Source organism: Phyllopteryx taeniolatus, chromosome 22, assembly GCF_024500385.1.
Source record: "Phyllopteryx taeniolatus isolate TA_2022b chromosome 22, UOR_Ptae_1.2, whole genome shotgun sequence".
Lineage (NCBI taxonomy): Eukaryota > Metazoa > Chordata > Actinopteri > Syngnathiformes > Syngnathidae > Phyllopteryx > Phyllopteryx taeniolatus.
In genome coordinates, this window is record NC_084523.1 from 7,139,397 (window position 1) to 7,152,060 (window position 12,664).

Sequence of the window (12,664 nt, forward strand, 5' to 3'; positions counted from 1 at the left end):
TAATTGAATCACGGACCCTCCATCATGCCCTACCTTTTTGATTTTTAACGAATTAGGCCCACCCAGAGCCAAACTGGTCCACTGGCCAATCCATCACTGGTCACACACGGGCTCTAACCTTAAGGCGGAATTTTCAATCAAACCCAAAGTCATCAATCTTTCTGCGCTCCAAACACTAGCCTGGTCTACCTGTGTTTTTCCAAAATGTCTTCTCTTGATGCTTTACATTTCATATCCCGCATTTTAGATCAGCTTAAGTAACATAATCATGTACAACCCCAATTCCAATGAAGTTGGGACGTTGTGTTAAGCATAAATAAAAACTCAATACAATGATTTGCAAATCATGTTCAACCTATAGTTAATTGAATACACTACAAAGACAAGCTCTTTAATGTTCAAACTGAGAAACTTTATTGTTTTTAGCAAATGTTCATTAACTTATAATTTTATGGCTGCAACATGTTCCAAAAAAGACTGAGAAAGTTGAGGAATGCTCATCAAACACCTGTTTGGAACATCCCACAGGTGAACAGGCTAATTGGGTACAGGTGGGTGCCATGATTGGGTATAAAATTGGGGCAGCCGTGGCCCAATGGTTAAGATCATCGCCTGCCACCGTGGGGGACCTAGGGTCAAAACCCCGACTGGACCATCCGCCAACATCCCCCGGACTCACGGCTGTGGTGTCCTTGAGCAAGAGACTGATACCCCGAAATGCTCCCCGGGCGCTTCAGCTGCCCCCTGCTCCAGTGTGTTCCACTAACATGTGTATGTGTTCACTGTGATGGGTTAAATGCAGAGAACAAATTTCGTGTGCATGCATGCATGTTCATGACAATAAAAGATGATTCTTCTTCTTCTTCTTCTTCAAAAGGAGCTTCCCTGAATTGCTCAGTCATTCCCAAGCAAAGATGGGGCGAGGTTCACCTCTTTGTGAACAAGTGCATGAGAAAATAGTCGGAACAGTTTAAGGACAATGTTCCTCAACGTACAATTGCAAGGAATTGAGGGATTTCATCATCTACGGTCCATAATATCATCAAAAGGTTCAGAGAATCTGGAGAAATAACTGCGTGTAAGCGGCAAGGCTGAAAACCAACATTGGATGCCCGTGACCTTCGATCCCTCAGGCGGCACTGCATCAAAAACCGACATCAATGTGTAAAGGATATCACCACATGGGCTCAGGAACACTTCCAAAAACCAATGTCACTAAATACAGTTCGGCGCTACATCCGTAAGTGCAACTTGAAACTCTACTATGCAAAGGAAAAGCCATTTATCAACAACACCCAGAAACGCCGCTGGCTTCTCTGGGCCCGAGCTCATCTAAGATGGAATGATGCAAAGTGGGAAAGTGTTCTGTGGTCCGACCATCCAGACTGTTATGGACGCAAAGTTCAAAAGCCAGCATCTGTGATGGTATGGGGCTGTGTTTGTGCCAATGGCATGGGTAACTAACACATCTGGGAAGGCACCATTAATGCTGAAAGGTACATACTGGTTTCGGAGAAACATATGCTGCCATCCAAGCAACGCCTTTTTCATGGACGCCCCTGCTTATTTCAGCAAGCCAATGCCAAACCATATTCTGCACATGTTACAACAGCGTGGCTTTGTAGTAAAAGAGTGCGGGTACTAGACTGGCCTGCCTGCAGTCCAGACCGGTCGCCCATTGAAAATGTGTGGCGCATTATGAAGCGTAAAATACGACAACAGAGACCCCGGACTGTTGAACAGCTGGAGCTGTACATCAAGCAAGAATGGGAAAGAATTCCACCTTCAAACCTTCAACAATTAGTGTCCTCAGTTCCCAAACGTTTATTGAATGTTAAGAGAAAAGGTGAAGTAACACAGTGGTGAACATGACCATGTCACAGCTTTTTTGGAACATATTGCAGCCATAAAATTCTAAGTTAATGATTATTTGCTAAAAACAATAAAGTTCATCAGTTTGTGTATTCAATTAAATATAGGTTGAACATGATTTTCAAATCATTGTATTCTGTTTTTATTTATGTTTAACACAACGTCCCAACTTCATTGGAATTGGGGTTGTAAAATAGAAATACTTTTGACATTGGATTCCAATAAGGTAGGCCTTATATCACAGTTTAAGAACTGTAAATCAATTGGCAACGCTTTAATACATTATTAATGTACATTCACTACACACTAGTTGTTAATGTGAATTCTCAGATTTAAATTTTTTTAATTTTGAATTTTTATTTTTATTTTTGCCCCCCACCCCGCCGATTCACGTCAAATTGCCAAAAAGACCAATTAAAACTTTTTTTTTTTTTTTACCCCAGATCAAGTGTTCTATTTTACATTTGCTAGGTATGCAAAATTCTGCCCCACCGGACAGAAATTGTGCCCTCCAGCATGCTGTATGCACTTTCTTTACACCCTCTCGTTGCATCTCCATGTTTCTTGCTGTCGTGATTCAGATACAGAGGACTGGACTGGGCTGATAACGTGCTGACAATTTCATTTCCTCTGTATTAAAGGAGACTTGCTGGGTTTTGAATTGGTGCCCCTTGGTGGTATTAAAAAAAATCCTTTAGAATCTTTTTTTTTCTCTCTCCATATAACAGATGATGGGAACATTAAGGGTGGAAAAAAAGCTTCTTGTGTGTTATCTTTTGTATGTCAATTTTTTTTAACCCTCCTTTTTCTCTCCCACGCTCTATCTTGGAAGCAGTCCACTCAACTGTTGGCCGGGCTGACGTTCACCCTGGTCAGGGTGTCCTGCCCACAGACCGTGCCTGTATTTGGGTTAGACGGGAGGTGAAGCCCTAATTGGCAAGCTCTTTGCTGTTACTCTACCAGCACCAGGCCCTCACCGTATCAGCTAATTGGCACTGTGAGTGGGCATCAGTTAATTTGACATAGAAGCTGAAAATAGTAACAACTTCACCTCATGATTACGTCTGCTATTTCCATCATGAACACCTGAAAGAATGAAGAGTTGAACTTTGTGTGCACATTTGTGCTTCGCACTTTCGTTGGAACCTCCAGGCTCTTTCATTTATGAATAGCTCACTGCCTTCCCCCTCTCGGTTCTGACAGGAGAGCTGTATCAATTAGTGGGAACTGAATGCTTTGGTGCAACTAATGGCGGTTGTGGCACAGATTTTGATTGAACGGTGTGGAAAACTTTGACATGGAGAGAACAGAGACAAAGTGGTGTCGAGGAGCCTGTGAAGAGCTGAAAATTCTGGGTGATATATGTGCAGGAAGTGGCAAGGGAAGATGGGAAATAAGCCTGGAAAAAGCAGACAAAATAAAGATTGATTTGGAGCGTTTTTAAAACAACCTACAATTACTAAACAAACCAATCTAAAACTTTTAACAAATGTCAAAGGAGATTAATGTAAGTATGCCACTGACTTCACAAGCAGTTCTTCTGGGAAGTAACAGGGTGAATAGAATGGCAGGCAGGTTAGAGGTGACCCCAAAACCGTTGACATGGATTTGATAGACAGATGCTGGGGTGGACTGTGAGCGCCCAACCCAGCTTCAACAGACCTCAAGGACCACCTGCTGCAGCGTACGATGAATATGCATGAAAAGATTGCAAGAATGTCCACTGCATCATGATCACACAAGGCGACAAACATATGGAGCTGGGTGACGATTCCCATGCTGCTGGTGTACATGTGCAAGGCAGGCAATGCACATTCATCCAGCAACACATTCTGACGCTGTCCGTTCTCCGCCGTGCATTTCCTCACCCCCTGTCTTCCCTCTCCTCCTACCTGACACAGGTTGTCCTCTTCCCTCCAGCATTCGCTCTGTTCCCCCTAGGGTGGGCCTTTGTTGTCCGACGCCAAGTGGCCCTCCCTCCACTTTCAGGTCAATCACTGCGTCCTCTACCAATGTCCTGTGGTGGAATTTTCCGTCTCTGACTCAACGCAGACAACAACCTTTCTCCGTACCTCCGCCACTTTGTCGTACCTGTATCCTGATAATCTGTATTTGGATTTACACATATCAGAGAAAACGTAATTTGTCCTGAAAACAAAGTTATTCGATTCTTGCCTTCTTGCCTTTTTGTTGGTGAGCATGGTTACGCAAAACATACCCAACTAATTTCCACAAAACTGTGCAGTATGAAGCAGGAATTAGCCAATTTAAAATTTGGCATGGCTCTACTTTTGTTCCTGAAGAGGTATATGTCTAATATATGATTGTGTACAATTTGGTACTGATCCAAATTATGATTTTTTTATGTATTTTTTTTTTTTTTTTATAAACCTAGTGGGAGTTCTACTCTATTGTCTGCAATGCTACTCTAGCTTTCCCTTTCAACGTAAAAGCACCACAGTATAATCTCCTTTACCTTTATCTGTTCCCCTTTTTCCACCTTGTTCCTGTTGTGCTTTCGATCTGCACCCTGCTCCTTGCATCTTGGCTGACACCTGCTTACATATGCCCCCCCATGTCTTGGTAATAAAGGTTCAGCGCTTCGTATCTCATTCGTGCGTGTTGGATGTGACAGATGAGCAGGGACCTCCAGAGGTTGCGCTCCCCTGGGCTCACGACAAAGGCAAAGGCTCCAAACTCTAGACGATCAATCAATTAGTTGACACTGCAGGCTTCCGATCGGCCAATTAATCAATTCGCAGGTCCAGCAGATGTTGTCGCCGTCCCTCAGCAAAGCAGACACCAATGCGGTGGCACAGTCGCCGTCTTCAACTAAGGCCGGAGGGCTTGAAGTGTCAGGGAGTAGAAAGGAAATTGATTTTTCATGTTTCTACCAGGATTTTAAGCTTTGTGCTCTCACAACCCATTTATTTTCACCAGAGGATCATTTCCCCAGATGCTCTCCCTCCTTTCCTGAAAATATCCTTAGAGGAAGCAGCCACAGTTATCTCTGATGTGATTATTCATGACCATAAGCTCTACTGTTCTTGCTTTCCGCAAATAAATGAGCATGTTTTTGAGACCTCCACAGATTTTCGGGAGAATGAAAAAAAGATACAAAGTGTAAGCAAGCTGTCTCAGGATCATTAAGCTTTCACTTGACCTGTGGGCAAAGTCAGTGAGGTCACAACTCCGCAAGGACACTTCATTTTAATGCGTCCCCACACATTCATCGAGACACCAATGAGCACCACCTACATATTTTGCCCTATGACTCTTGGTCCTGGACTCTTGGTCCTTGTCCTGGACAGGTTACCATTCTGGGTCGTTGGATCATTACTCACTGTGCAAAGAGATCCCGAGGGAGAGTCATTCTGTCTGAAGCCTGAGGAGGTGATGGCTTCATCTACCACAATACTCCTTGGAGCCCTTGTTTGTTTCAGGAGTTTGCAAATACTGACATGGAAACACTTGATCCAGGCTTTGGGGGTCTTCTAAAAGCAAGAGAGTCGATAATTGCCTCATTAATTGACAATGACCAACTTCAAAGCGGCATCTATAGAGCGACTGCTTCTGGCAACTATTCTGTCTTGATTTCTGCCACACTTAAGCCATATTTATGTAAAATATTGGTACATTACAATGAATTGATGCTTTACACTGGTGGTGAAAGCGGAAATAATGCCATCCACACTTTTGATCAAATTCTGTGGTTTAAATATAAAGACCAAATACTCCCACCGCCCCCAACATGAATATACCATCACAATCTATCTTTCTTATTGTAGTTACACACTGACCTATCCCTCTCCCACCCTTCCATCCTTCTCCCACTTCTCCCATGCCACCTACACCTCGACCATGCCAGTTAACACCAACGCGCAGTCACATTGTGCTGCTCTTTGACCACCCCCCCACCCCTAACACACACCCCTCTCCTGCTTGTTGGAGCACACTGGACACCCCCAGGCCGTGGCTTTGCTATGACATTGTCGCAAAGCTCTGTGATACATGGGAGCAGCCCTGACCTCGCTGTTTTGCAGCACTCGTGTGGATGTCATGAGGGAGCATTGATTGGAATGTGTTTTCTGACAGGGCTGAGTCGGACTGGAGTGGGGAGGGGCAGCAAAGTACACCAAGGTTATGGATGAGGTGTTGTTAGTTAATGCGACAAGATTTGATTTGTGCCCTATTGATCTTGGCACCCTGTAAGATTATTTTCATCGAGTGGCCACTCAGTGTGACTTTAAGTCATGTCATTATATCAAAGTGCAGATGGCTTCATCACTGAGGCGTGAAATGAAGACTGTATGCAGAATTGCCTTGAAGTCGGTGGTGAATTGTTTTCATTTACATACAAATTATGGTTCTTGTCATTGGTGATCCTGAGAAGACTGTTTTCCTTCCGGTTGGCCTTTTGTGTGTGTGTGTGTGTTAGAGAACCCTAAATAGGGATGGGAGCAAATCCATTGGGGAACCAGACTTGTCTGACATGGCACAATCCAGATGCGTTCATCATTCTGCCATCCTCCGGCTCCTCGCTTCACGACTCAAACTGCGGCACTCGGCTAATTAAAAAACACGATTGTCCTTAATTATTCACCGGCTGGCTAATTGATATTCACAGAGGCGTTCACCTCGCCTCAATGATCTGTTTAATCTGACCACCATGGTTGCAGTTCCATTGCCTTGTCACCCTGAGCCATTGTGCCACTATAGCTAATAGGAACCCAGGAGAGGATGGCCACAAGTTCAGGGAGACCTAAGTTTTCTCTAGGTGGTGATCCTCTTTGAGTTAAATACTGCAGCCCTCTTTCTCTTTAAATGCTGCTCATGTGTAAATTCTGTCTTTCCAGAGGCGATCTCTCTCTTCCTCTCCAACCCACCATGCAGATTGTGTTTGCAGTGGTAGAGACCTGCTTTGTCCAGGCTCAAAGTGGCATAAAACAAGGCTTCTTCATTCCTGATAAATCACCTTTTATTGTCCTCAATCTGTCGCTTCCCCAACCCTCAAATTCACTTCCATGGCTTCCGCCCGTCTCATCTTTTGCCTCCTCTCATATTTCTTCTCTCAAACCTCCACTCCTCTCCTCCTCTTCATTACAGGGACAAAAGGTGTATGGGCAGTGGTGAGGTCCGTGCTATTGTTTGGCCTTTAGCGTGATTAGATTATCTTTTAAAGTCCGCTGAAAAGAGGCAATCACTTGGAAGTAATCCTGACATAGTGTGCGCGTCGGGGCCTGAATGTGTCGTCAAGGAGGCTGGCCGACATGCCCGCCAGCAGATTTAATGCGGGCGCACAAGAAAAACCCCAGGGTGCTCATTTTCTATCACAACCTCTCCTCCTTTAATGGCACCTTAAGTCTCGCCTTCAGCACACATTTATCTCCGCCTGTCCGCCCGCCCTCTGTGGGTACAGCTGCTCCGGCTGCTGTGTGGATCTGTGTGTGTGTGTGTGTGTGTGTGTGTGTGTGCTTCGGATCAGTGTCTGAGGTTCTGTTTGTGTCCTGCCGTCTGAGTGCATCTTTTGTCTGCAAAGCTCTACGTCTTCAGGCCCAACATTGAGCTTCAACACGCATGTGACTGCTCACAAAACCCCCTTGCAACTACGTCCATGTTTGTTTTTATTTGGTGTAAAGGGCGGGCTATTTTACACTGCCTGGCTTTCTCGCCTCTTTTTCCCATCTTATGTGTGTAAGGTACCGATGTGGAGTTGCAGTCGACTCTTGAATGCCACTCATCTAATTATCTGAATTCATGAAGCCGCAGCAGCTGTGTGAAGACTGCAATACAATGTCCCAGAGTTCTGTCTGAAAGACAAAGTATACTAAATGCTGTTACCCCTTTGATGCTCCAATTTGTCGGGAAAGCGGTGTGAAAGGGACTCGAGTCACATCATACCATACCAGTAAGCAAAGTAATTTGCCTGTTTGTATTAACATTGAAGTTGGACAGTTATGTCGACCAATCAATGGAAAATAGCATGTCTAGCTCCACCCTCCACAAAATTGAGCCACAGTGGTTTTCTCAAGAAGTACTGAATAATAGGGTGGTTTAAGTCTCAGATATTTTGGGGCCCTTTACAATGAAAACACAATCAAATGTGTTAAGCTAGACGAACTGAACTACCGTTCAGCCTCTCTGTGACGACATCAGTCATAACGCATGCAGCTCCACCCGCAGGTGAATGGAGTATTGGAACACAGATGCTTATCAGTGCACAGTGAAATTGGATGGGCTAATGCATTTTTTTCATTAGGTGTACTTCCGTCATTATCTCTGTCTCCTTCAAACAAAAGCGCTGGCTTGAAGGCCTCATTTGCATTGCTGTTATCCTCTAGAACAGTCCTCCGGAGTCTGTAGGTATATGACATTAATGCATACACATGAAGAAGGGTATAGGTTATATAAAGTACAATATGTGTAGACTGAGAGAGAAAGGACTTTGTCTGAGGTTTTGAAGGCTCAAGTGTGAATAGGAAACATCTCCAAAAGAGATGTTGATAAAAGTTCATGGTTAAATAAGGCATTCATTCAATATTCTTTTTCTTCTTTGGGCCCTTATTTTCTTTGCTTTCTAATCAGGAGGTTGGTCTTCGGGTAAGTCTTTGACAATTTCCAATGAGAATGTTTTTTTTTCCTCCATGGTGGAGCCAAGCATTTCTTTTTCCACTTGAGTTTTGTCAGCCGTTGCACATCAATGGCATGCGTATTTCAACTGAGGCCTTGAAGCTCACTGCTTGATGCTTCAGTGTACCTTGTTCATTCTGTTAAAAACAAATCTGTATCTCAGAATACCACATTCTCCTTTTACGACGATTTGGATGTTAATCGAAACTCATAATTTCAAGTTTTTTTTTGTTGTTGTTTTTTTTTGCAAGAGTACATTCGAAAATGCAAGAGAACTGAGAGTTCTAATGAACTTCATCTTGCAATCGATGAATCAAACACACCACTGTGTCAAACTCCGATATGAAACCGTTAGCACTTAGCTTTCGTAATAACTATTGTTAAAAATGGCAGTTCAGATTCAAGTAACCTTCACTTAAATGGCAGTTTTTTTTCCTCTCTGCAGCGCGAAACATTCACGTTTTATTCTTTTTTTTCTCGGTCCTCTACTATCAGCCGTACGTTTGGTAGTGAAGGTCACAAAAGAAAGTAAAGCTCAGCTCAGTAAATGTATACGGCTGTAGTGCATGTTCATACCGATGACTGATGTTATCCTTTTGTTATTTTATGGCTTTGACTTGAAGATTCAACCGAAAAGTAGAACGGGCATATTACTTTCCTTTCTGGCATGTTTGACTTTTTTTTTTTTTTTTTTGCAAGCATTATCAATTGATAAGGTTTATCACAATTTAGTTTATGTATGCTGTCAAAAAGACACTAAGTCATTATGCTTTCGCCTTAATCACACATGCCTTTTTTCTATCTGAAGCTGACTAGTATGTTTTTTCAACACTTCACTGAACGTGTTTGTGTGTGTGTGTGTGCGTATGTGCGTGTGCGCTGAAGGCTAAGCAGCTGGAGGCTAAAGAGGCCGACCTAAACAAGCAGGATGCTTTCTACAGAGAGCAGGTGGCTCGGCTGGAAGAGAGGGTGAGTTTGCAACATCAACATTAAGATGAAAATGACGACACTCGGAACCAGGGTTGGCCTTCATTGAGTCAACTGGGCACTCAAACATTGAAAGGACCTACAGCATTGGTATTACTGAGTTGCAAAGGTAGCTTCATAGACACAACTAGAGGCTACCCATTTTGTGCACCTTCCACATAGTCGGCCTCACAAAAGGTTAAGCAAATGTCATAGTTTCACCGCTTTAGTGGCCATTTTTTTCGCTTAAGCTGTAAATGTACGACCCACCTTTCATTTTTCTTTTTCACCATCCCCTCTCTTCACATCTGCCTCAAGGACGAAGGGTGAAATGTTATTCTTCCCTTACATTTTTTCTCCTATCTGCCGAAAATGACACTATACCGCCCCCCCACCCCTAACCCCGTGCTCCAAACTAAATCCTGTGCAGATGGGTACAAGGTTCTCTATCACATTGTGCAAATGGCAGCTCCTTGCCAAGCAGCTAAAAGATGCAGTACCTGCAAGTCAGGGTGCAGGGTCAACAGCGAGTCGAGTACACGCTCATGCTGCTTTCAAATCCCACAATAAAGTGCCTTGTTGATATGAGCAATTGTCACCTTCCTGGAAGAAGGTGGAAAAACATTGCACAGCCAGATACACACATAAACAAGTTTCAGTTGAATCATTCCCCATTTCAGCCCCAAAAGTTGAGATTTTTCCATTGAACTTCATATTCATTGTATGAAGTAGATTTTATGCTGTTAGAGATTGAAGCTCTCATACTTTTTATAAATGAACTGCAAGCAGACAGTGTAGTGTACATGCAAACAGCAAAATATGTGAGCTTGCTGACAGGGCGGACATTTTTGGCTCATGTTAGCATTTAATGAGCACACTTCACTCAGCAACATGATTCAGTAAGCAAGCTGACAGTGTACTGTTTAACTAATCTATTTCTGAAAGTTTTTCATATCAACTGATATTTCTCTATGACAGAGGGGACAAGTTAAGATTGACAACATCCAACTACACAGATAATATGAGAAGAATTACTGAACAGTGTAAATATTTATTTTGAAATTTTCTGCTACATTTTCATCACGAGTGATTCTGATGAGTACACCAAAGGCACTTAATAGTGATATTGACCCTGAAGCTCTTTATTCGGCTAATGTTCTGAGAAAAAAAAAACCAACAACAAAAAAACCACGATTAAAAAGCACCGTATAGCAGCATTGGCTTGAAATTGGTTGAAAAGATGAGTCTCAACTAACAGAGAAGCAACCTTTCATCAGCCACCTTGGTCTTTGATCAATAATGCGCGGATCAAAGTGTCAACAGATAACCTTCACACGCCAGCGCGAGGCTAGAAAGGGAGAATAATAAGGCTTGAAGGGGGAAAACATTTTTTAGAATTCAGTCATACGTTTGGATAAAAGTTTGTCTGAGGTGCCCACTGCGCCTCTCAAAATAACAGTTTTGGTTAGAAGTGGCTGTTTTTCGAGCAAGAATGCAGCAAATGCCATTTTGAAACTTATTCACAGTATCTCCCCTCACCATTCTTTGCCCTCTGTCTTTTTTTACCTCAGGCTGCTCCCAACATATTTCACTCTCGTGGAAAAGGAGCAGAGGAACACAGAGCGAGAATATAAGCCTGATATATATTGCACGTCTGTTCCAATCCAACATGGTCATTCATCAGAGAGGCTTCCAGTGACAGGCCATCAGCGCGCTCGCAGACAGCTCAGCCTGCTGCCTCCGTTGCTGCCTCTCATTGGGCCCACAGCGAGCAAATAGCCTCTGAAAACAATATCTATATATTTATTACATCTTCACTCAATACCTGCCCACTGTAAAACAATCTCATATTTAACAATCAACTGGCCTGTGTTTTCTTTTTCTTTTTTTCTTTGTTTCTCTTATCAGCATTTTCCCTCCACACCGCATGCTAATTCTACCTTTTTCCACAAGGTATTTTTCATATTTTCTAGCTTTCTTTTTCCACCTGGTGTATTGATGAACTTGGATTTATTTTTGCTCCCCCACGGAGGACGACGTCATTGGCATGAGTCACATCATAGCAACGGTCGTGCATGACTGAAATGAAAATTATTATTTTGTTAAGTCTTGTTATCTTCATCATTCTCAGGTAATATTCTCCTTATGAATCACATCTGAAAAGCGTTCTTACAAAACGTTGTATCCCTCACTTCCCCTTGCAGTAGTGCACTGTGGTGCATGGTGTGGTTCCTGCTTAGCTGCAGATATGTGCCGAGAAGAAGCCATTAGCGCCTGCAGTTATTTGGTCCCCATTCATTAAAAATGGCCCATTCCCCTCACAATTAAGCTATAGGATTTTTTTTTAAATGCAGCTTCTATCTTTTCTATATCACACCAGTGCATTAGCGGTAATGACTTCATTTGTTTTACGACACCCCGTCCACTACATCCAAACCAAATATTTAATCCCGAGTTGATCGCAATTGATTTGTTTGCAGGGTAAACACATCCCGGGGTTCTGTTTAACTGGTGACGAAATTCCATGGCAGGTCCTTAAAATGAGCCTGTTTTAATCATAACGTTGTCGGATTTTGTACGGAAACAGACAAGCACTTGAAAAAGCTTACTCTTCAAGCAATCGTCATGCAAATCATATGCCCAATTAACCGCTACCTGCTTTAAATTCATGCAAAAATGTAATACTGTAGTTTTTGCATGACTTTCTAATAAATTCTCTTCAGATCATTTTAATTACCGTATTATTATTATTTAATTATCCTTTGTGATCCAAAATGAGTATTGTCCCTCTTGGCTGGTAAAGTAGTTTTGTGCATTAGTGTTGCTCTCCAGCCACCACGGTATGGCAGTTGCACGCCTCTAGGTGCGTATGTGATGGCGCATACATTATTTGTGTATTGAAAGTGCCAATCACTGTCGCTGGAGGCCTTTTGTCTTCCCAGATGGATTAGTGCACTGATTAGTGCCAACTCTGCCATTTAGCAGGTTTTGCTACTTTAAACTTAGTATTCCAGAGCTCTTCCTGTCCAATGGTTCAGCACCTCGGATAATACTTTTTTCTTTCCACTTAAGGGAGTGCTCCAAAAATCAGCTTTTTATCTGGAGAAAAAGAAAAAAAGCTTCCGTCTAAATCCCTTTTCCCGCGCTCCTGACAGTTTCTTTGTATAAAATGAGAAGCACTCTGTTCAAGGCCAAG

At 42.9% G+C, this 12,664-nt stretch overlaps 1 protein-coding gene across 6 annotated transcripts in view; it reads left to right on the forward strand.

The window, feature by feature from the left end:
- Nucleotides 1-12,664, forward strand: part of chchd3a (coiled-coil-helix-coiled-coil-helix domain containing 3a) — a 43,476-nt gene that overhangs the window by 14,829 nt on the left and 15,983 nt on the right. For 5 of the 6 annotated variants that reach the window (XM_061762417.1, XM_061762418.1, XM_061762419.1 and 2 more), the window contains exon 6: nucleotides 9,388-9,471. The exons of the other annotated variant lie outside the window; for it this stretch is intronic. In XM_061762417.1, the coding sequence (XP_061618401.1) occupies nucleotides 9,388-9,471 (84 nt within the window). The remainder of the gene's footprint in view (nucleotides 1-9,387; nucleotides 9,472-12,664) is intronic. 6 annotated transcript variants of the gene reach the window in all.